The following is a 23,768-nucleotide window of genomic DNA, read 5'->3' on the forward strand; positions in this document are numbered from 1 at the left end:
GGGAGGAGCCCCACCACCACAGTAGTATTAGATGGCCTTAAAAGAGATGCTTTATCCAGAGCCTACTCCAGCTTTATGTCCATCCTCAGACCTCTTTACAATCTATGAGGTGAGCATTCTTCCTCTTTACCAATGAGAAGCTGCTTGAAGAGGTTACGTCACTCATCCAAAGCCTCCCACCTGGTAAGTGTGGGATTGGTACAGGACCTGCCCCTTGCTGTCTGACTCCAAAGTGAGGACAGGCTCGCTTTTCCTTCAGCAAGCTGCCTCTGGGGGCCGAGGAGGCTCCCAAAGGGCCTCACACCCAGGGAACCAGGTTGAACAGAGCTGGGGCCATAGCTCCCCAGGGCTTGGTCCCCAGTCCCAAGCAGAGCGCGGGATCGCTGAGCCACAGGCTGGGTCCTGCCAGCGCGGGAGCCGGCGAGAGCAGGCAGGTGGAGCTCTCGGTCCGCGCCGCGGCCCTGCTGCGGTCTCTGCTGCCGTTTGCATTTCCTGAAACCGGATCTTGGTGTCAGAGCCGCCCCTGGGCCGGGCGGGCGCCTCAGCCATGGCCCTGCGCAAGGAGCTGCTCAAGTCCATCTGGTACGCGTTCACCGCACTGGACGTGGAAAAGAGCGGCAAGGTCTCCAAGTCCCAGCTCAAGGTGAGAGGCACCCGGGGCGCGGGGAGGCCGGCGGACGCGTCTCAGCAGCCCCCGCTTCCTGGGCTCTAGGCGCGAACCCTGCGCTCCTCCAGGGGCACCCCAGCTAGCCAGGGGCCCGGGAAGGGTGGGGGGCCAGTGCTGGGTAACTGGGGTGACATGGCCTGGTGGATGCTGCTGCCCACCGTCCAGAGGCCCCAGTGAGGGGTGTGCAGGGCCATGGTCCAGAGCCCCGACCGAAAACTCTCAGGAGAGAGGCGGCATCATGGGGTTCTGAGGGCCACGAGCCAAGCTACATCCCAGATTCCATGTGATGAGCACACGTCTCCCCAGAGTCAAGCTTGGGCATGCACCTCACTCCTTCCTGCTGCTTCCTCCTGGCTTTGAAGAGAGACAGTTAGCTAGCACTTGTCAGTCACTTCCTCCCAGAGCTGAGAGAGAGGGTTCATGAGCCTCTCGCGGCCCCAAACCAGGCAGCTCAGTCGCCCTTGGCAGGAGAGCATCTACTCTGCACCCTGCCTCCTAGGCAGGACAGACCTAGGAAGGAGCAAGGACTGAAGACCCCAACATACTGCTGCCCGTTCACCAACCCCCTCTTGCCCACCAGGTTGGGAAACTTACCTTAGGCCTTGAGACCTCTAGCAGGGAAGGAGTGGAATCTGAGTCCAGGAAGAGCCCCATCAGTGATTGCCCTGAAGTTCATTGCTTGGTCCTAGATAATTCCTGGGAGACCAAAAAGTTTCTCTCCTGCCGTCCTGGGTTAGTGCTGCCTTCACCCTCATTAGTGGGCAAGAAGCAAGGCCCTAGGCCACTAGAGCCAGGGGACACAAGGAGACAGGATGAGGGAGGCCTCAGCCCTCTGGGATCTGCCTTAGGGGTTCATTCATTCACTCTACAAATATTATTGAGCACCAGGTATGCGCCTGGCATGAAGCTAGGCCATAGACTCCTGTATCTTTCCTCCCGCCTTCCCCCTCCCCCGCCCACCCCCCCCCCCGCCCCACCACCCCGCACCGCAAAGGAAGAGTGCAGTCTCAAGGAAACCTCCATTCTAAATGAGCAGGAGGTGCCTGGAAACCCAAGAGATGAATTGGATGGCACTGTTTCCCCTCCCTCTACTTTGCTGAACTTGGACATAATGAACTTGGATATCCCAAACTGGTCCTATCTGATAATTGACCCCTTAGCCAGACTTGTGAGCCTCTAGTAAATGATTCTTGGCTCTCCTAGGAAGGAGAGTCCATGACCACCTTTGATCATCTGAGAGAATCTCCCAAGAGGCAGGTTCTTCCTCACATTCTACTTAAATCCTCTTATTGCAGGTTATGTAGTCTAGTGAGCTCTGCAGGGCAGACAGAGGAAAAGCAGATCCTCCAAAACCCATCTTTACAGAAACTCCATGTCCTATATCCGCCTCCCATGTTGCCCCTTTAATATCTTTCAGGAACAATCCCAACCTCCATAGTCTGTTGTCTCCATTTTCCACCACTCCATTAGCTGTGGCCCCTGTGACACCTCCAGGCTCTCTATTTCCCTCATAAATGGAAGGTACTGCACTCAGATTTCCTGAGCCCACCAGGCAGTAAGGCTTCTTAGTTGGAGCTTCTGTCTCAGCCTCTAACTGGGCAGATGCCTGTTCCCCACCCCCACCTACTGAGTATTTACAAGGAAGATTGCATGGGGAGGATGCAAAATCTAACCATACATCCACTGTCTTTGTACCACATCACAGCTCACAACGAGCCCACCCAGCAGCTTCTGCGGTCACACAGAATTAGTGGTAGATTTCAACCCATCAACAGAAAAGGTGTCCATTCTGGGAATCTGAGTAGCAATGGTAGTCTCAGGCCCAGCGGCAGGTGGACCAGAAACTGCAGGGCCCGTTTCATAGGAGAGAAAGATGAGGAAGGCAGTTCTCCCACCAGCCTGTGATACTAGAGCCTGGGATGGGAGGAAGTAGTGATAATGCTGGGGGTGGGGATGCCGGAAAGGCAAAAGAGCAATAGAGAAGTGGTCAGAAGGCAGAGGAAGAAGCAGATGACAGATAGAGACCAGCAGGGCACACTCCCTAACCGGAAAGACTGGGTGAGAAGGGAAAAGACCTTGGGGTCAGCCTGTCCTCACCAAAACTGTCCCTGGCCTTGGCGTCCTCTCTTGGGAAGAGGCCGGGGGACCTGCACCAGCCCAGAGCAAGCTGGGACAGTCACCCACTTCTCTCCAACATGTTGGCAGAAAGGCTGCCACCGGTCATCCTGGGCAGAGCTATGATGGGGCCAGAAGGAAGAGGAAGAACAGCGAGTCCTCTGAGAAGTAGCCCCCAAGGAGTCAGGATTGTCTTCTCTGAAGAAGAGAAGGCTTGGGGGAGAGATCAGATGAGTTTTTCCTTCTCTGAATTCTTTTTTTTTTTTTTTTTGGGGGGGGCGGGAGCGTGGGTGGGCTGAGCGGGCCGTCGCCCGCGATTCGGCCGGCTGTGCCACACCACCGCGCGCCCCCGCCTCCTTCTCTGAATTCTTATAGAAAGTACCATAGCTTTTGTCCAGATGGGTGGGAAAAAAAATAAAAGTAGATCAATAGGAATGGCACTTCTGCTCAGAATGGATTTAGGCTGAACACAGGAGCTAAGGACTCTGAGCTTTTGCAGGGTCCCCAAAACTTCCCTCTTTGAAGAGCTTTAGGAGTGAGTACCCATCCTGACAGAGGGCTGCAGGGAGGGGAGCCTCGGGAATGGTGAGTTTCCCAATGTCCACACCGTTTCCCCTCCAGAAGCAGCTTTAGGCTTCCTGGGTGATCAGCTGAGAATTTGGCTTCCTCACCCCCTGACTGCCAGGCCCAGGGTGAGGGGCCTGAGACTGGGTGTGTGGTTAGAGCAGTGTGTGTGATGAGGATCCTAGGAGGCCCTACCTCTTCCCCTTGACCAGCAGGAGCAGAGGCAAGGCAGGGAGGATGAACTGGGGCCTTTCCTACATGACTGTGGGGTCCCAGAATCCTGAGCCTCTAGTTGGCACTCAGGGCAGTCCTGGGGTCCAGGGAGGGAGTCTTGCCCACCGAGAGCCCCTGAGTTTCGGGCTCTGCCTCCTCTGGAGCGGGACAACAGCCTTCCCCTACGTGCTGCTGCTGCTTTAGACGTGTCCAACTCAGTGCAACCCTATGAACTGCAGCCTGCCAGGCTCCTCCGTCCACGGGATTCTCCAGGCAATATTACTGGAGTGGGTTGCCACTGCCTTCTCCAGCAGATCTTCCTGACCCAGGGATCAAACCCGGGTCTCCTGCATCGCAGGCAAGATTCTCTACCGCTGCCCACCAGGGAAGCCCTCCTCTAGGTGAAGGGAAGTTAGTAACAACTCCAGTCCAGGAATCTGATGACAGATCCTCAGCTTTGCCCAGACCTCTGCCTGCTGTGGTCTTCTCAGTCTAGAGTGTGAAGGAGGGAAGGATGATTAAGTGATACAGAGCCCTTGACTCACAGCCATACAGGCCAACTTCTATATTGCTCCCCAGCAGGGTGACCTTAGACAAGTCACTGCCCAGCTCTGAGCTATAAAGCCCAAGGGCTGAACTGGGGATCACCAAGCTCTCCAGCTAGCCTAGGAAAGTAAATTTTAACAAAGTATATCAAGCAGGTGAAACTGATCCTGACACAGCCTCCCCTCTCCGCTTCCTTCTCTGAGCCTCCATCTTTCCTTTGATGCCTACACCCAATCCCTCCAGCCCCTTCTTGCTCTCAACAGGCACACAGCCAATCCAGAGATCCTCCCCTTTTAAAATGCCTGGTGCTCCTCCCTCATGATAGTAGTTCTGCTTTAGTACCCACTGGTTGAGAAAAATATATTCAGTGACTCTTAAAAAGAATCTATAAATTTTACAAGAATCACTTAGCACCTGGATACATGTAAAGACTACAGGCCATGTAAATGAGAGAAATTAGTCATTCTCTTTGCAGTTAGTGATTGGTACTTTTAAGGATGCCCAAACGCTCTATCTTCATCTACTCCTGAAGTCTAAGAACTACAGGATCATGAGCCTGGCACCCATTGCATTGCTGCACTTGAGTTTTTAGCGAACTTCCTAGATAGCGCCAGTAGTAAAGAACCCACCTGCCAATGCAGGAGACTCAAGAGACGCAAGTTCGATCCCTGGGTTGGGAAGATCCCCTGGAGAAGGAAATGGCAAGCCACTCTACTATTCTTGCCTGGAAAATCCTATAGACAGAGAAGCCTGGTGGGCTACAGTCCATGGGGTCACAAAGAGTCGGACACGATTGAGTTGCACACCACACCACACACACACACACACACAGACACACACACACCACATGCCCCCAGGGACATGACTGAGTTGCACACCACACCACACACACACACACACCACATGCCCCCAGGGACATGACTGAGTTGCACACCACACCACACACACACACACACACACACACACACACACCCCACATGCCCCCAGGGACATGACTGAGTTGCACACCACACACACACACACACACACACATGCCCCCAGGGACATGACTGAGTTGCACACCACACACACACACACACACACACACCCCACATGCCCCCAGGGACATGACTGAGTTGCACACCACCCCCCCCCCACACACACACCCCACATGCCCCCAGGGGAGAACCACTCCCCCACACGCCTACAGAGGAAATAGTGAATAAATGATGCCTCTCAAAGGTCAATGGCTGCCAACCCAGAGGTCAGGGGCTGCCTGGGTGGGTGGGGGAGACAGAGAGCCCTCTCCGGGGGAGCCCGAATGGCAACTTGTGAAAATTGCAGACACCTGGACCCCACCCCTGGAAACTCTGAGTCAGTAGGTCTGGGCGGGCCCTGGCAGATTTCAGTTTCAACCAGCTCCCCAGGTGATTCTGATGCTTAATCTGAGCCCACGGAGCATAGAGATCTAGTGTAGGGCTTTAGGGTCAGCCCTTGACTTTAAAGAAGACACTTCACCTCTCTGAGCATCGGTTTCCTCCTCCGTAAGAGCAGGATAAGGAGCGTCCCCGCCTCCAGGGCTAAGGAGTGCTTGAAATCGGCAGGTGACTGCTGGGCACGCTCCCGCCGCCGTTTCCTTTCCGGCAGGACCCTCCTCTGGCCACGCCCTCTGCCCGCCCCCAGCCCCTTCCCTCCCTTTCCCCGCCCCATCCCCTGCGCCCAGGCACAGGAAGCCTGGCAATCTGAGGTCAGCTGATTTCTCCATGGAGAGGCCCTGAATCCTCAGTGTCTGGAGCCTTTGATTCCTCTTTGTCCTGATGGCTCACAAGGGTCAGAGCCTCTGCCCGGGGCTTCTCAAACTCAACTGGCACAAGGTACAAATGACGGAGGTCTTAGAGGACAGCCTGGGCCAGTGAACCGAGGAGAGGAACAGTTCGGGCAGCTGTGTCCTGCTGGGTGGCAGCTCCTGTCCTGGGGTGGGAGAGGAGTTCTACAAAGTCTCCTTGAACTCCATTTTTAGAGGTGTGAAAACTAAAGCCCAGCGAGGTTCGTGTAGAGAGATTCAGTCCACATCCGTCTGACTTTTGTGTTTTTCCCACCTCTTCTCTTGAAGCACTTAAGTTCGTTCAGTAGATGGTTGTTGAGTATCCATTACGCCAGATCCAGAGGTACAGCAGTGAATAAAATAAAACAGACAAAAAAAAACCCCGCACCCTTGTGTTGCCGGCATTCTAGTCAGAGAACGCAGATGAATAAACGCAATAAGTCAAGACTCGTGATCCATGACATGGGGGAAAAATAAAGCAGAAGTGAGGATAGGGAGTGTGGGAGTTGATGGGATGGGACTACAGAGTTAAATAAGGTGGTCAGAGAAGCCCCCCCGCCCCCTGCCACCCCAGAAAGTGGAGAGGGTGTGAGCCGTTCTGTGGCCTGGACGAAGAATGTTTGAGGCTGAAGGAATAGCAAGTGCCAGGGCCCTGAGACAAGGGCATGCCTGGCGTGTCCGGGGGACATCTAAGGGGTCAGAGTGGCCGGATAGAAGGGAGCAAGAGGGATGAGGTCAGAGAAGGTATAGAGTGAAATCTCCGGAAGGACTCCAAGATTTCACCCTGAGAACCTTGGAAAACCACTGCAGCACTTACATTAGACTTAAGGGGAGTTTAATCAAAAACCATGAGCGTGTAGGGGACACGGTGCTGAGCTTTGGAGTCAGGGTTAAGATGAGAGTCCTTGCTGCCCTCAAGGAATGTAGAACAGCCAGAGATGCTCACACAAACAAGAAATAGCAAAAGAACATTATGACAAAGCAACTTAATAGCAGGGTACTTTAATAACAGTGGTTAATGGCACCCTTTGTTTTTTATCACTAGGGTTTAAATTTTTTGTCATAAAAACAATATATGTTCCCGGCACAGAAAATTGTGCTTTTTGAAGAAGTTGAAATTTGTTATAAAAGTAAAATATGTTTTACTGGTTAAAAAAAATTCAAAGACAAAAATAGTGTTAAAGAAGGTGAAAGTCCCTCCCCTCCCTGGGGAGGGTGGTAGGGTGATAGTTGTTAACAGTTGCTGAGTCTTCTAGATTTTTTTTCTATGTACAAATAAACACATTAGATTGAACCATATGAAATTGCTGACATTTGATTGTTTGGGCCTACTCAAATGGCAATTTAAAATGGTTCAACCTGATATTTGCACACGTATTATTTTACAGATATTTCATTCTAGAGCGTGCTTTTTTCCACCTGCCAGTATAGTATACGTATCTTTCCATGTCTGCTCACACAAACATAATAATAAAAATAGCTCACAACTTTTATTGCACTGTGTACGAAGTGCTGTGCTGAGCGCTTTGTTCTAAAACACCCCGTGGAGCAGGCCCCCTTATTTTCCTCAAAGAGGAGACTAAAGTCTTGGGGAAGTTAAAAATCACTTGCCCATAAGCATACATGTGGCAGAAGTAAAATTTTTCAACCGCGCACAGATCCATGATGTGGTATACCTGTCCCCTCTTGAAGGAGACTCAGGCGGTCTCCAATGCCTTAGATGTTCTTTTTTTTTGGGGTGGTGGCAGATTGTGCCAGGGCATGCAAGATCTTAGTTCTCTGATGAGGAATCAAACCTGTGCCCCACTCACTGGAAGCTTGGAGCCCCAGTCACTGAACTGCCAGGCATTTCCCAATGCCTTATATTCTAAACAATGCTTCAGTGAGCATTCTTGTACAGGTGGCTCTGTTCCCTTGAGCATCTGTAGGTTGGATGATTAAAAATGCTGGGGTTATGCCCAATTTTACATCTGATAGAGTTTTGCCCTCCAGAAAGACGACTGATTCACACCTTGACAGCAGGGCATTTGAATCCCCATTTCTCCACAATCTCCTCAATACTTGATAGTATCAGTCTTTTGCATAAGACTTTGTTAATTTGTTAGGTTAAAAAAGAAAATCACACTTACTATACAAGAAGGGAACTTACATTTGCTATGGCACTCTTATCTATCTATCATCTTACTCTACCCTCATGGCCCCTGTGCGTGGTGGGTATTATCCCATTTTACTGACAATGAAACTGAGGCTCAAGGAGTAAAGAAGTTTATTCAAGGCCTCACAACTAGAAAGTGAAGGTCCCTGGCCTTCCATGTTTCCCCCTTCACTGGACTGTAGCATTTGGTTGGCCTATGCAGGAAGCTTCCTCAAAGAGGCGCTCTAGGACACTTGAAGAAACATAAAGACATGGGTAATTTGAAAAGAGGCCAGGAGACAGCAGATAGAAGTGTGTGAAACTTAGAATAACACCTGTCTCTTCAGAAGTGGATATTTCTCTTGTGCTGGTCACTCTGGATTTTAAGTGTAAGCATTTAGCAGTGGCACCTCTTGGAGTGTGGATTAGTGTCCTATGACCATAGATGTGTTAATCATGTCTTCTTGATTATAGGTGGTAAAAACCAAACTCAAAATAGCTTAAGGGAGATATACCTTAGTTCACATAAACGAAACTCCAAGCATAGTATTGACTTCAGGCTTGGCTGGATCTAGGTCCTCAGATGACGACTCTCTTTATTCCTTGACTTGATAGCTTGATAGTATTCTCTGTAGTTGTTGTTGCTGTCCAGTCGCTCAGTCATGTCCAACTCTTTGCAACCCCATGGACTGCAGCATGCCAGGCTTCCCTGTCCATCACCATCTCCCAGAGTTTGCTCAAACTCATGTCCATTGAGTCAGTGATGCCATCCAACCACCTCATCCTCTGCCGCCCCCTTCTCTTCATGCCCTCAATCTTTACCAGCATCAGGGTCTTTTCCAATGAGTCAGCTCTACCTATCAGATGTCCAAAGTTTTGGAGCTTCAGCTTCAGTGTCAGTCCTCCCAGTGAATATTCAGGGTGGACAAAGATGTTAGCTGCATCTATCTTCTAGCACCTTAACTCTGTCCAGGTTTACCCACGGGAAGAATATACCTCTTCTCCGCTAGAGGAGGCAAAAATCCCAGGACTGCTTCTCAGTGGCCTAGATTTGGTCATGTGCATTCTCAAACCAAACACCATGACTCAAAAGTGCCCACCCCTGCAGCCAGATGGGGTAGGGGTGCTAACGGCTAATACCACAGATACTGAAAATAGAGGAGAAGTGTTTCTCAAAGGAAAATCAAGGCTCCATTGCCAAAATAAAGAAAGAGGGCAGAGTTCCTCAGGAAGAAACTTCAGATGTCCTTTAGAATAAGAGAAAAGCAAAACTATAGACGGCACATGAGATAATTTGAAGATCATGGGAATGAGGGTTGGGGTGGGAGCCACAGATGACCGCCCAGGCAGGGGAAGTGAGGAAAAAAAGAAATACTGATCCCCTCACTGGGCCCCCCAACTTCCCACTTTGCTGAGTTGAACCTGAGGCTCAGGGAAACATTGGGGAAAAGTCTCAAACCCTTGTCCCTCTCCTCTCACAAAAGACAATAACAAAATCAAGACAGTAGGCACGCCAGCTCGGAGGTATTGCCCCAGCTGATTCCAAGGTGAACTGCTGGTGTTGAAGCAGCCCTTGAATACAGCATTTATTGACTACCTTGGGTGTGCAGACAGGGACATGGTGCTGTGAGACAGGAAGATAACAGAGACCTTGTCTCCAGAGTTTACTTTATAGTTGGGGGATGAAGGTGAGGTCAATATTTTAATAGGGAAGCTGCCTTCAGAATCAGGAACACCTGTTTCCAACCTCAGCTCTGCTATTTACTTTTAAAAAATATTTGTTTATTTGGCTATGCCAAGTCCTAGTTGTGGCATGGGGTGGGGGAGATCTTGGATCTTAGTTGTGGCATGTGGGATCTAGTTCCCTGACCTGGGATCAAACCCAGGCCCCCTGTGCTGGAACTGTAGAGTCTTAGTCTTAGCCACTGGATCCCTAGGGAAGTCTCTCTCCCACTTATTCTGAACTTCTCCAAGCCTGAGCACCTTCATCTGGAAAACAGGGACACTAATGTCTGGATATCACGGTCGCCGAGATTAGATCTGGGGTATAGAAAGCACCTCATACAGTGGCTGGCACAGAGTAGGTGACTGTTTTTCCTCATGCACACTTTCTGTGATAAGTGCTATCGCAGAATTACACCAAGACAGTTTTATTTTTTTCCTGATCTCCTTGTTCAAGCTTCAACCTCTTTGTGCTAATATGATGGGTTTGTTAACCTACCCGTTTCCCCTGTCGTCATCCCTTTTAGCCTTGTCATCCACACCCCGTGGACCATTTCTTGTGCCCCTTCTTTGCACCCTCTCCAGCTCCCTTCCACCTTTAGAAGGGCAGTCGCTGGAACTGAGCACACCTTTCCTGGAGCAGGCTCACTGGACTCCAGGCCAATTCTGCCTGACCCCGAGTCTCTGACGGTAGATGTCAGGTTTCTGCCCCCGAGCCTTGGGATCTGCTGAGCTGGATTGGAATCTTAGGCTCTTGTTCACTGAATCCTTGCACAAGTAACTGAGTCCTTTGAACCTCCATGTCCCCGTCTACAGAAAGGGGACACACCTGCCTAATGATTGTCAAAGAGCATGGCTGTCTGGGTTTGAATTCCAGCCCTGCCAGCTCTGTGCCTTTGGGTGAATTACTGAACATCTCAGAGTCTAGGGGTTTTTTTCATCTGTCAAATGAGGATGTTAACAGTTGTTCTGGGCGTTAAGGGAAATATATGCAAAGTACTGAGCACAGTTCTTGTTGCATAGCAAGTGCATATGTTTTTACTTTTTTGTTTTTTATTGAGGTATAATTGACATTTTAATTTCAGGTGTACAATGTAATGATTCTTTATTTGTATATATCGTGAAATGATCATGAGAAGCCTAGTTAACATCCATTGCCATGCATGGTTTAAAAAAATTGGTTTTTTTGCAATGAGAATTTTTAAGACCTACTCTCTTAGCTACTTTCAGATGGCATACAGTATTACTCATTATGGTTACCATGCTATATATCATGTTCCCATGACATATTTAAAAACTGGAAGTTTGTACCTTTTGAGCACCTTCACCCATTTCACTCACCACCCCATACTTCTTGCAACCACCAATCTGCTTTCTGTATCCATGAATCCCTTCTTTTCCCTTTTTAAAAAATTCCACATATAAATGAGATCATACTGTATTTGTCTGTCTTTGTCAGATTATTTCACTTGGCATAATGCCCTCAAGGTCCATCCATGTTGTTGCAAATGGCAAGATTTCGTTCAGTTTTTCATGACTGAATTACATTCCATTGGAAGTGTTCAGTTCAGTCACTCAGTCATGTCTGACTCTTTGCGACCCCATGGACTGCAGCATGCCAGGCCTCCCTGTCCATCACCAACTCCTGGAGCTTACTCAAACTCATGTCCATTGAGTCGGTGATGCCATCCAACCATCTCATCCTCTGTTGTCCCCTTCTCCTCCCACCTTCAATCTTTCCCAGCATCAGGGTCTTTTCCAATGAGTCAGCTCTTTGTATCAGGAGGCCAAAGTATTGGAGTTTCAGCTTCAGCATTAGTCCTTCCAATGAATATTCAGGACTGATCTCCTTTAGGATGGACTGGTTGGATCTCCTTGCAGTCCAAGGGACTCTCAAGAGTCTTTCCAACACCACAGTTCAAAAGCATCAATTCTTTGGTGCTCAGCTTTCTTTATAGTCCAACTCTCACATCCATACATGACTACTGGAAAAACCATAGCTTTGACTAGATGGACTTTTTATTTTATTTATTGTATGTGTATATGCATATATATGTATATGTGTGTGTATATGTACGTATATATATAAAGAGAGAGGGGGGAGAGAGCAGTTTTAGTTATGATTGAACTAAATAACATGTGTAGAAGACTTAGCCAGGATGGGGGTGAGGACAACAGGGCAGATGGGAGCAGCCCTGTGGCCCAGCTTGGGCCAAGGCTCAGGAAGGTAAGCGCCCCTCTGTCTCAGGTGCTGTCCCACAATTTGTACACTGTCCTGCACATCCCTCATGACCCCGTGGCCCTGGAGGAGCACTTCCGAGACGATGACGATGGTCCCGTGTCCAGCCAGGGATACATGCCCTACCTCAACAAGTACATCCTGGACAAGGTGAAGCCCCTTTCACCTCTCTCCACTTCCCAACCTGGCCAGCACCCTAATTCCTTGCCACCCCAACGCCTCCCTCCATGAACTCCATCTCTGTCCCCTCTGCCACCCATGTCCCCCATCTCCACCCTTCACATCCCCGTCACTTGCCCCCTCGTTGCCCTCCTTAAAACTCACTCCAGCTGCCTCCTCTCTATCCTAGCCTCCACCTTCCCCAAGATCTTCACCCCTCCCTGCCTAGCTTTCAGCTGTCATTTCACAAGCGCTTTCCAGCTCCCCTCTAAGTCTGTCCCCTCCGCTCCTCCTTGCTGTCCCTGTCTTCTCAAGTTTTTCTTGACTGTTCATTTCCTCCTGAGCTTCCCCTTCTTTCTCCTCGGCCTGAGGGACTGAGCTGCTCTATGGATCGGGAACTTGGGTGAATGTGGATGCGTGGAAGTGATGGGTGTGGCAGGGCTGGGGGTTTGGGGGTCGGGCTGGTTGGCCAGACAGCTCCCTGATCATCAGCTCAGGGATTACTCAAGCGAGAGTACCAGCATTGGCAGGGTGGGGAGCATGGAAGCAGATGACCCTGAGAAGCCAGCTGGAGCCTAGTTGGGTGGTGGAGCTGGGATGAGGCAGCCTTCGCAGCTGACTTGTAGGCCTGGTGGCAGGTGGAAGAGGGGGCTTTTGTTAAGGAGCACTTTGATGAGCTGTGCTGGACCCTGACGGCGAAGAAGAACTATCAGGTGGATAGCAACGGGAACAACATGCTCTCCAATCAGGATGCCTTCCGTCTCTGGTGTCTCTTCAACTTCCTGTCCGAGGACAAGTACCCTCTGATCATGGTTCCTGATGAGGTGAGCCCCAGGGACTTTATCACTTAGGGACAGGCCTCAACAAAACCATGAAGGAGGCCAAATTGTCTCTCGACTTCCCCACATCCTCTGTCTTCTTTATCTCTCCACTGGCTACCTGTTCACACCCACCCGTCTCCAGACACTTCGAACTGCCCATGTCAGAGCAATGATGCCTTCTCCCAGGAGACCCAAAACTACACCCGCTTCAAGGCTCTGCTTGCTCTCACAGTAGGAAAATGATTCTGCAATCTCTGTTTACACAGAGGTGTGAATGCCTGATACACTGCTGAGCGTTTTGAAATGAAAACATTTAAAATCAAATGGCAGGGTTTCAGGCACTGGGGCAAACTGAGAAGGATGCTATTTTAGGGGGACAGAGACCTTCCAGGGACGTCTCTCCAGTCACTCCCAAGTGGGCAACCAAGTCTCACCCTGGTTCCAGATTTTCTCTTCCTGTCTCCTACAATATAGGGGGGAGCCAGGACGGACTCAGCTCAGACCCCAGAGAGAGGGCATCCTGGAAACATCAGCCTAGAACCCAGCTTCTACCTTCTCAATTCATGGGTGAAGCTGGGGCAGGTGACCCCTTTGGCAACCAACCTGCCCCCTCCCTCCACTCCCCCACTCGCCTGTCCACTCAGCCTTCTCCTGACCCCTTCTGCCCTCTGGTGGTGGTAAAGATCCCAGGGCGAATTTAGGTCTTTTGAGTAGGGCACAATGGAGGAGGGGTCCTCTGTATTTACGAGAGGTCTTGGCCTGTCTAACTGCATTCAGGTTTGTGCCCTCGCTTCTGTCTGTGGGAAGAGTGGGGGTGCCCCCACCCCACTGCCAACCAAGACCCAGTAGCCCCCAGAGTGAAAGCCCTGCAGAGAGTCTTCCAAGAAGCTGTTGGGGCAGCAGAAGGACATGTGTCTGTCTTCACAGACAGACAGCTGGCCGGGTACCTTTGTCAGACCCCTGCCAGGAGGGCGAGGCGGCCTCTCTGAGGCCAGAAAGCTGTCGCTTTTGTGATCAACACGCAGTGTGAGCAAACTGCAGCAGGATGTACCCCAACCACCACTTCCTGTTCCTCTGCAACAGGTTTCCTGTCCCTGCCCTGCTCGCTCCCACCTCCCGTCCCCTTGCCCTCTGACAAGGGAACGATCCCCAGGGCTGGGGCTGGGGGCTTGGAATAAGGACTCATGGGGTGTCGATCTGAATTGAGTTCTGGCTGCTACCAACTTTCTGTGTGATTCAAAACAAGTCACTTCCCCCCTCCCGCCCCAACTTGAACCTCAGTTTTGTCATCTGCAGAGTGAGGAGATTGAACGAGAGGGCCCTTGTCCCCCGCTGACGTTTTATATGACTCCCTGTCTCTGCCTGGGCCCCAGTCCTCAGCTCCCACCTCACCGTGCCCTCAATTCAAGGCAGCAAGGACTGGAGCTTGGGGAGGGCATGTCTGAATTGAAGTTGGGGCCCCAGGATCCCCTCCCAAATCTCTACTCAGGAGCCCACCAGCGTTTAGTCATTTAGTCCTCTGCCACGCATCCACCCCCCACAACCTGCCAACCCCTGTCCGTGGTCACTTCTGCCCCAGCTCTGGGAGCCTGATGGTAGCGACCCCTGGTGTCGACACCAGCAACACCACCTGCTGTCGCCACCAAGCCTTCCCTCCCGCCCTCCAGGTGGAATACCTGCTGAAGAAGGTGCTCAGCAGCATGAGCTTGGAGGTGGGCTTAGGGGAGCTGGAGGAGCTACTGGCTCAGGAGGCCCAGGCAGCCCAGAGCAGCGGGGGGCTCAGCGTCTGGCAGTTCCTGGAGCTCTTCAACTCAGGCCGCTGTCTGCGAGGCGTGGGGCGGGACACGCTCAGCATGGCCATCCACGAGGTCTACCAGGAGCTCATCCAAGATGTCCTGAAGCAGGTCAGGCCCGGCTGGGGACCAGGGGCGGACCCCAAGGAGGGTGGGGGTGGGGGCCAAGGACACCTCTGACTTGGCTCTGGCTCTGGCAGGGCTACCTGTGGAAACGAGGGCACCTGCGGAGGAACTGGGCAGAACGCTGGTTCCAGCTGCAGCCCAGCTGCCTCTGCTATTTCGGGAGTGAAGAGTGCAAGGAGAAGAGGGGTATGATCCCTCTGGATGCGCAGTGCTGCGTGGAGGTGAGGCGGCAGCTGAAGGGGTGGAGGGCATACTGAAGCACGGCCCAGAGGGGCCCTGGTGTAACCTGAGGGCAAGGGGTCAGGAGGAGGGCAAGGCGGGAAGCCCCAGTGACTTCCCCACCTAAGATTCCTGCTTAGATGAGTGCAACCCAAATACAACTGACCCCTGAACAATATGGGTTGGAACTTGGTGGGTCTACTTATACATGGATTTTTTTTCAATAAATACATACAGTACTGCACCATCCACAGATGGTTGAATCTGCAGATGCAGAACTGGGATACTGAAAGTGAAAGTCACTCAGTCGTGTCCAACTCTTTGCGACCCCATGGACTGTAGCCCACCAGGCTCCTCTGTCCCTGGAATTCTCCAGGCGAGAATACTGGAATGGGTAGCCATTTCCTTCTCCAGGGAATCTTCCCAACCCCGGGATCGAACCCAGGTCTCTTGCATTGCAGGCAGATTCTTTACAGTCTGAGCCACCAGGCTGACTTTAAAGTTATAAGTGGATTTTCGACCAGGCAGAGGTTGGCACTTCTAACCCCTGAGCTGTTCAAGGGTCAACTGTATACCTGAGTGCCTCAAGGCCATTCTCAGCCATGTCAGCACTTTTTTTTTCTTTTAGAAAAGTAACACGCTTTATTTTTTCCTTCCAGTTTCATTGAGATATTATTGACATACAGCACTGTGTAAGTTTAAGGTGTACAGCATAGTGATTTGACTTATACATATCATAAAGTGATTAGCACAGTAAGTTTAGTAAACATCTGTCACCTCATATAGGTACAAAATTAAATAGAAAAAATTTTTTTTCTGTGATGAGTAATCTTAGGATTTACTCTCTCAACAACTTTTATATATAACATTTGTTGTTGTTTAGGCTTCCCCTGTGACTTATCCATAAAGAATTCACCCCCCAATGCAGGAGCCATGGGAAATGCAGGTTCAGTCCCTGAGTTGGGAAGATCCTCTGGAGGAGGGCATGGCAACCCACTCCAGTATTCTTGCCTTGAGAATCCCCATGGACAGAAGAGACTGGCAGGCTACAGTCCATAGCGTCGCAGAGTGGGACACAACCGAAGCTACTTAGCATACACGCAGTCGCTAAGTTGCATCTGACTCTTTTGTGGTCCCCGTGGACTGTAGCCCACCAGGCTCCTCTGTCCATGGGAATTCCCAGGCAAGAATACTGGAGTGGGTTGCCACTTCCTTCTGCAAGGGATCTTCCCAACCCAGGAACAGAACCTGAGTCTCCTGCATTGGCAGGCAGATTCTTCACTACTGAGCCACCAGGGAAGCCTCATATATTAATATAATCTACAGTAGTATTAATTATATTTTTCATGTTGCATGTTACATCCCTAGTAAACTTTCTTATTCTATATCTGGAAGTTTGTACCTTTTGACCGCCTTCATCCAATTCCTCCTCCCCTATCCCCTCAACAACCCCCCCTTCCCACCTCTCGGTAACCACAAATCTGATCTCTCTTTCTACGGATATGTTTGTTTGTTTTTGAAGTATAATTGACCTGCAACACTATGTTAATTCCTGTTAACAACATAATGATTCAATATTTCTATGTTTTTCAAACTGATCTCCACGATAGTTCTACTTATGATAGGTCACCATACAAAGATAACTATGTAATCATAATTATTGACTATATTCCCCACACTATTCATTTTATACCCATGACTCACATTTTGCAACTGGAAGTTTGCACCACTTAATATCCCTCAACTTTTTCTCCCCTCTTCCTGCACCCCTTACCCTCTGGCAAACAAATCTGGTTTTTTTCTCTGAAACTGTAACTCTATTTAGGTTTCGATATGTTTATTCATTTGTTGTTGTTGTTTTAGATTGCTTATGTCAGCACTTTTTAAAAAAAACCGAACTGCAAATCAAATCCAATACTAAAGTCATTGGTTAATGATGTGGACTTTGCTAAAGATTTCAGAGGTGATAACTTATGACTCATTCTATCCAGCAAAATTTTCTAAAAGTTCTCTTTAAAGGTCTTTCTCCTTCACCCAAATTCCATTCCTTTTGGCAACAGACCAGATAAGGACTTCCCTGGTGGCTCACACGGTAAAGAAGCTGCCTGCAATGCAGGAGACCCAAGTTTGATCCCTGGTTGGGAAGATCCCCTGGAGAAGGAAATGGCAGCCCACTCCAGTATTCTTTCCCAGAGAATCCCATGGACAGAAGACCCTGTTGGGTGACAGCCCGTGGGTTGCAAAGAGGCAGACATGACTAAGTGACTAACGCTTTCACTTTGGCCACTCTATATTTCCCTATTCTTTCTCCTTTCCTATCCCTTTTCCTCCTTTGACTCTGTCCATTATTTTAGAGGCTTAAAGTAAAAAATATATATATAACATGAAATTTGCTATTTTAACCATTTTAAGTGTTACAATTCAGTCATATTAAGTACATTAAGTACATTCGCATGTAACCATCCCAATTATCTATTTCCAAAGCTTTTTTTTTTTTATCATCCTAAATAGCAGCTCTGTACCCATTAAGCAGTAACTCATTCTCCCTTCCCTCCAGTCCCTGGTAACCTCTTCTCTGCTTTCCACCTCTAGGAATTTGCCTATTCTAGGAGCCTCATATAAGTGGAATCATACACCATTTGTCCTTTTGTGCCTGGCTTCTTTCATTTAGTATAACATTTTCAAGCATGTTTTGGCATGGATCAGGACTTCATTCCTTTTAATGGCTGAATAATATTTCACTGTATGGATGGACCATATTTTGTTTACCTATTCATTCATTGGTGGTTATTGGGTGGTTCCCATCATTTTGATGTTATGCATAATGCTGTTATGAACATCCATGTACAAGTTTCTGGGTGGATATATATTTTCTTTTCTCAAGGCAGATACCTAGGAGGAGAATTGCTGAATCATACAGTAATTCTATGTTTAATTTTTGAGGAGCAGCCAAACTCTTTTCCTTGGTGGCTGTACCATCTTACATTCTCACCAATAGTAAATGAAAGCTCCAATTTCTCAATAACACTTGTTATTTTACATGAAAAACATTATTATAGCCATTCTAGGTTATGTCCATCTTTGTCATGTAAGGAAACAGCTTTCATTGTGGAAAGAGCACAGATCTAAGCAGAAATCCAACTCCACCACTAACATGCATTGTGAATTGGGCAGGTTCCTGGACCTCTTAGAGCCTCAAGTTTCTTTCTCTGTAAGATGGAGCTAATAATCTTTGCCTGGTACAGACTCTAGAACACATGAAGCTCAGTACGTGGTACCTATTATTTTCCACTAGAATGTGAGCTTAGGCAAGGCAGGGATTTGATCTGTTAGGCACATCTTAGTAGTATCCCATATGCCCAGAGCAATGAGTGGCCTGTAGACACTACAGAATATCCGTGGAATGAATGAATGGAGAAATTTCTCAGCAGGCAGGCTTCTGTGGAAATGAATGGTCTCATTAGTGAGGACCCTGTCATGAGAGATGTTGAGCCCTGATCTGGATAAACACTGAGTGGTCACTGTGTGTAGACCCCATGGAGAGATAGTAAGAGGAGGGCTGTCCCACCTTCAAAGAGCAAAGGCTCTAAGAGTTGTGGGGACACTAACCTCCAAACCAGGCCACACAGGCTCCTGGCAGAGTGGGTGGAAGGGGTGCCAGGAGGAGATGATCAGCCAAGGGGGAAGGGGCTGGAGCTCCCCTGGGGCAGGTGTGACCCCAGTGAAGCCAGCCTGTCTGGGCCTTCTCCCAGGTGCTGCCCGACAGAGAGGGGAAGCGCTGCATGTTCTGTGTGAAGACCGCCTCCCGCACCTATGAGATGAGCGCCTCTGACACGCGCCAGCGCCAGGAGTGGACAGCTGGTGAGTGCTCGCGGGGTGTCCTGGACCGGGCTGGGCCCCAATCGCCTCATCGGTGCAAAGGGAGTGAGAGCACTTTGCCCAGCAGGAGGCCGGAGGCTGGACAGGAGCCACTCCAAAGGCCCCCTTCTGGCAGTGGGCCCCCTCGAGGTCCCCCTGTCTCCGGCTAGCCCCTCCCGCTCCCTCCACAGCCATCCAGACGGCGATCCGGCTGCAGGCGGAGGGGAAGACGTCGCTGCACAAGGACCTTAAGCAGAAGCGCCGCGAGCAGCGGGAGCAGCGAGAGCGGCGCCGGGCCGCCAAGGAGGAGGAGATGCTGCGGCTGCAGCAGCTGCAGGAGGAGAAGGAGAGGAAGCTTCAGGAGCTGGAGCTGCTGCAGGAGGCGCAGCGGCAGGCGGAGCGCCTGATGCAGGAGGAGGAGGAGCGGCGCCGCAGCCAGCACCGGGAGCTCCAGCAGGCGCTCGAGGTCCAGCTGCGCGAGGCGGAGCAGGTGAGGCTGCACCCGGGAGGAGGCGGTGGGCCGAGGCGTGAGGGCCGCCGGATGCAGAGCGCCGGGGGGCGGGGACCGGGCGGGGCCTGGGCTGGGGGCGGGGCCACGCCCTGAGGGATGAGCGTGGAGGCGGGGCTTGTCTTGAGGGATTTGTGGGGAGGACAGAGATAGGTATGGGATGGGGACAGGGCCTATGGGGTAAGGAACCTGGCAGAAGGGTGGCTTGAGAGGAGAGATGATGTGGGGCGGGGCCCGAGGCTACGAATTGGGAAGGATGGAGCGGAGTGATAGGTGTAGAGTGGAGCCAGGTTGGGAGACCTTGGCTGACTGGGGGGCGGGACCTTGACAGAGGAGTTGCTGAAGACCTTGTGTCTGGGGATGAATTTGGACCGAGGCTGGACTACATGGGACTAGACTTGCTCTGAATTTATAATGAGGCCAGTCTGGAGAAGGTAGGATGGGAGGAAGACGGGGTGAACCTGGAGACGGACTAGAGGTATAGAGGCAATTAGATTTAAGATTTAAGAGATCTAGATCTGGAGTCGAGACACTGTGGGTTCCATACCAGCTCTGTCTCTTAGGAACCCTGTGATCTCAGGTAAGTTACTTGGCCTTTCTGTGCCTCAGTTACCTGTGACATGTTGATGCCAATAGAACTTGGCTTACAGAGGTGTGGAAAGGAGAATCAACTAAGGAAATACTTTTGAGTTACAATTGCTCTAACAATTATAATTATAGTTGTTCCCTTGCTAGCACTAGCCTAATTATAATTATAAAATATTATATTACAATGTATAATAATAACTATTAAGGCTGGTGCTAAAAGGGGATGACTTGAGCCCCTTTCCCCCATGTAGTTTACTGATCCTTATATCTGACCTAGTCAGGTTTTCAGAAAGGGATCAGATCACGAAAACCGGACATGAGGGAACTCCCCAGACCCTCATCCAGAGATAACTAGCTGGGCTGGCCTAACAAAGCCCTGGGGAAAGGGCAGCATACCTGCAGCCTTCCTCCGCAGGGCCCCCGCTGACCTGGCTCTGTGTCCCGGTGCAGGCCCGGGCCTCCATGCAGGCTGAGATGGAGCTGAAGAAGGAGGAGGCTGCCCGGCAGCGGCAGCGCATCAAAGAGCTGGAGGAGATGCAGCAGAGGCTCCAGGAGGCCCTACAGCTGGAGGTGAAAGCTCGGCAGGACGAGGAGGCCGTGCGCCTCGCCCAGACCAGGTTGGACCAGGCGGCCCCTTCTGCTTTCCCTCCCTGACGCCCCCACCCTCCCACCTGTCAAGCACCGTGTGAGGTGCCTCGGCCCCCGGGGGTGACACATTGGACACCCCGCAGGCTGTTGGAGGAGGAGGAGGAGAAGCTGAAGCAGCTGCTGCAGCTGAAGGAGGAACAGGAGCGATACATCGAGCGGGCGCAGCAGGAGAAGCAGGAGCTGCAGCAAGAGATGGCCCTGCAGAGCCGCTCTCTGCAGCAGGCCCAGCAGCAGCTGGAGGAGGTGCGGCAGAACCGGCAGAGGGCCGACGAGGATGTGGAGGTGAGGCCTAGGGTGGAGCAGGTCGCAGGCGGCAGGGTGAGTGCACAGGCTCTGGAACCTTCCCTGACGCGCCGTCCCTCAGGCTCTACCGTGGCCTGACTGTGTGGCCTCCGACAAATGGCCTAACCTCTCTGAGCACCAAGTCCCTCATCTGGGGAAGGGGACTGGTAATTGCATTGCTATGAAGGTTAAACAAGGTAGCATGTGATACTTAATAATTTTCAGTAAGCACTGAAGAAACATTAACTGCTGTTTTTATCACTGTTATTAATCTGGGCAAAATTTTTTTCCTCCTACTCTTCCAGCCCCTACTTTGCTCTTCCTGCACTTTGGTTCCACTCTTTGGAGCCCAAATCTCCATAGACGATTTAAGAAAAAAGACAAACTTTTGATGTTTTATTTTTATTAGTATTCATTATTTTATTTTGCTTTGTTGGCATATATGGTCATTAAAAAAAAATTCAAACACAGAAATAAGTATCATAAAAAGAGAAAATTCCTCTATGACTCCTTATCCCACAGCCGCTGCTAATGGCTAGATGAACACTGGAGCAGAGGTTTTTGCATCAGGTCCTGGATAGGTGGTGTGACACAGCTGTTCAGAGCTCCATGTTTGTCCCTGGGCAAGTCACTTAACCTCTTTTGAATTTGTTTCTTAACTTCTTCTCTGGAAGTTAAGTAAGATATTAGTACATTTTAGCTGCTTGATAAGTGGAAACTATACTTATGATTATTTTTGACTATTTGATGGTCTTTGAGTCCCCTGAAATTGGAGGCCAACTCTGCTCATACACATAGCTCTTTATGAACATACATGAGTTTTTCTGGGAAGATGATCAATAGCCTTTGTCGGATCCTAAGGGGCCTGTGAACCTGAAAAGGTCGAGACTTGCTGTCTTGGATGGTGGCTCTGACCACTCTCCACTGGTCCTGTCCCCACAGGCTGCTCAGCAGAAGTTGCGCCAGGCTAGTACCAACGTGAAACACTGGAATGTCCAGATGAACAGGCTCATGCATCCAATTAAACCTGGAGGTGAGAAGGGTTAGACCCTGGAGCTTTCCTTGGAGTGGGGAGGGACAAGGGAGGGAGGAGGGGAGACCCCCACATCTGCAGAGCCAGCAGGGCATTGCAGATCAGGGGGTGCTCCTCTCCCCTGAGGGCTGAAGTGAAGCCCCTCAACTTCTCCCCTTTGCACACACCTTGCTGCTTCCTCATACCTGCCTTTTCTCTGGCAGACAAACGTCCCACCACCAGCAGCTCCTTCACAGGCTTTCAGGCCCCTCTACTTGCCCGCCGCGACTCCTCCCTAAAGCGCCTGACTCGCTGGGGATCCCGTGAAAACAAGACCCCCTCACCCAGCAGCAGTGAGCAGCAGAAGTCCCTCAATGGCGGGGAAGACGCTCCCAGCTCAGCTTCTGCGCCTCAGGAAGATAAATTGGACCCGGCACCAGAAAACTAATCTCTGCCAGCCTCTTGCCCCCAATCTCATGTCTACCAGAACCTGGCCACAGCTGGCCTGTGGGTGACACCAGCCTCTGCAGAAGAAGGAGCTGCAGCCCTGGCACCCAGGGCCCAGGCCCTCGGACCATGAAACAGCCCGGATTGGAACCTGGTTCATTTTTTTTTGCACCAGCCCCAGGCCTCAGACCACTGAGGCTGTCAGGGATGTTGATCCTTGAGGACTTGACCCTGTGCCTTAACTCCAAGGGCCCTATGCCCTGGGCTGGGAAAGAGAGTCAACGAGCAGGCCAGGGACCACCTGTCCCCAGACTGCCACCAAGTTTGGAGGCACATTTCCAAATAAAAACTGCTATTGGAATAAATTATGCAGCAGGTTTGTTGTCTATCTCTCCTACCACTTTCTCGCTTCTTAAGTCCAGTTATAGATCCCAGGAAGAATATGAAAGTCCACTCTACCACTTACCAACTGGGTGACTTTGGTCAAGTTTCTTCACTTCCCTGTGCTTCAGTTCCCATGTTGATAAAATAGGGCTTACCTTATAGGATTGTTCTGAGGATTAAGTGTTTGGCACATGAGAAAGCACCACTATTGGTATTGCCCAAAAGTCTTTACTGAGCATATATTCGGTGTCTGGAAATTTCTCAGGTTATTTGTCATGGCAACCCTGAGAGATGGATATTATTATTCTCTTTTTACATATGGGGAAACTGAGGCTCAGAGAGGTCAGGTAACTTGCCTAAAACCTTCCAGACTTGCTTCCTTCCCATATTGCCTGATTACCTACCTCACTACCTAAGACAGAGATCTGGGAATCTAGGATAATTTGCTCCCTCCCTGACACCCCCTTATGAAAAATCCATCATCAAATCCAGTCAATTCTCTCTCCTTCATGGTTTCATATTTATCCCTCTATCTCTAACCCCATGGTTATTGCCATGGCTAAGGCCTTCATATCCTCCACCTGGGATTGAACCTGGGCCCTTGGCAGTGGGCATGCAGAGTCCTAACCACTGCACCACTAGGGAATTCCCTAAGGTCAGATTTTTAATGGGGGACTGGAATGGAAATACAAGTATAAGGAGAAAAGGAGACAATGTAAAATTTTTGATTGCTGAAGAAGAGCTTGTTCATGGTTTTTTTTTTTACTGTCTTGACCTTGATACTTTTTTCTACCATTTAAAGAAATTGAAGTACAGTTAATTTACAATGTTGTGTTGATTTCAGATGTACAGCAAAGTGACTCAGCTATATTATATATATATATTCTCTTCAAATTCTTTTCCAATAAGATATTGAATA

General features: G+C 50.2%; 1 protein-coding gene across 1 annotated transcript; it reads left to right on the plus strand.

The window, feature by feature from the left end:
* Nucleotides 1–359: 359 nt before the first annotated feature.
* On the plus strand, nt 360–22,827 carry DEF6 (DEF6 guanine nucleotide exchange factor). The gene is made up of 11 exons (XM_043907262.1): nt 360–643; nt 12,014–12,154; nt 12,802–12,987; nt 14,652–14,888; nt 14,978–15,124; nt 18,875–18,983; nt 19,172–19,470; nt 20,527–20,693; nt 20,808–21,006; nt 21,949–22,039; nt 22,243–22,827. The coding sequence occupies exons 1-11, from the start codon at nt 548–550 to the stop codon at nt 22,464–22,466; spliced, it is 1,896 nt and encodes a 631-aa protein (XP_043763197.1). The 5' UTR covers nt 360–547; the 3' UTR covers nt 22,467–22,827.
* The last annotated feature ends 941 nt before the right edge of the window (nt 22,828–23,768 follow it).

Source organism: Cervus elaphus, chromosome 7, assembly GCF_910594005.1.
Source record: "Cervus elaphus chromosome 7, mCerEla1.1, whole genome shotgun sequence".
In the NCBI taxonomy this organism is placed as follows: Eukaryota; Metazoa; Chordata; class Mammalia; order Artiodactyla; family Cervidae; genus Cervus; species Cervus elaphus.

What these genes read in the sequence shown, in the direction of transcription:
- DEF6 (XM_043907262.1), top strand. Translation starts at nt 548, where the DNA reads ATGGCCCTGCGCAAGGAGCTGCTCAAGTCCATCTGGTACGCGTTCACC. An exon ending in ACAAGTACATCCTGGACAAG is followed by an intron (nt 12,155 to 12,801) that starts GTGAAGCCCCTT and finishes GCCTGGTGGCAG; the next exon opens with GTGGAAGAGGGGGCTTTTGT. An exon ending in GCATCCAATTAAACCTGGAG is followed by an intron (nt 22,040 to 22,242) that starts GTGAGAAGGGTT and finishes TTTCTCTGGCAG; the next exon opens with ACAAACGTCCCACCACCAGC.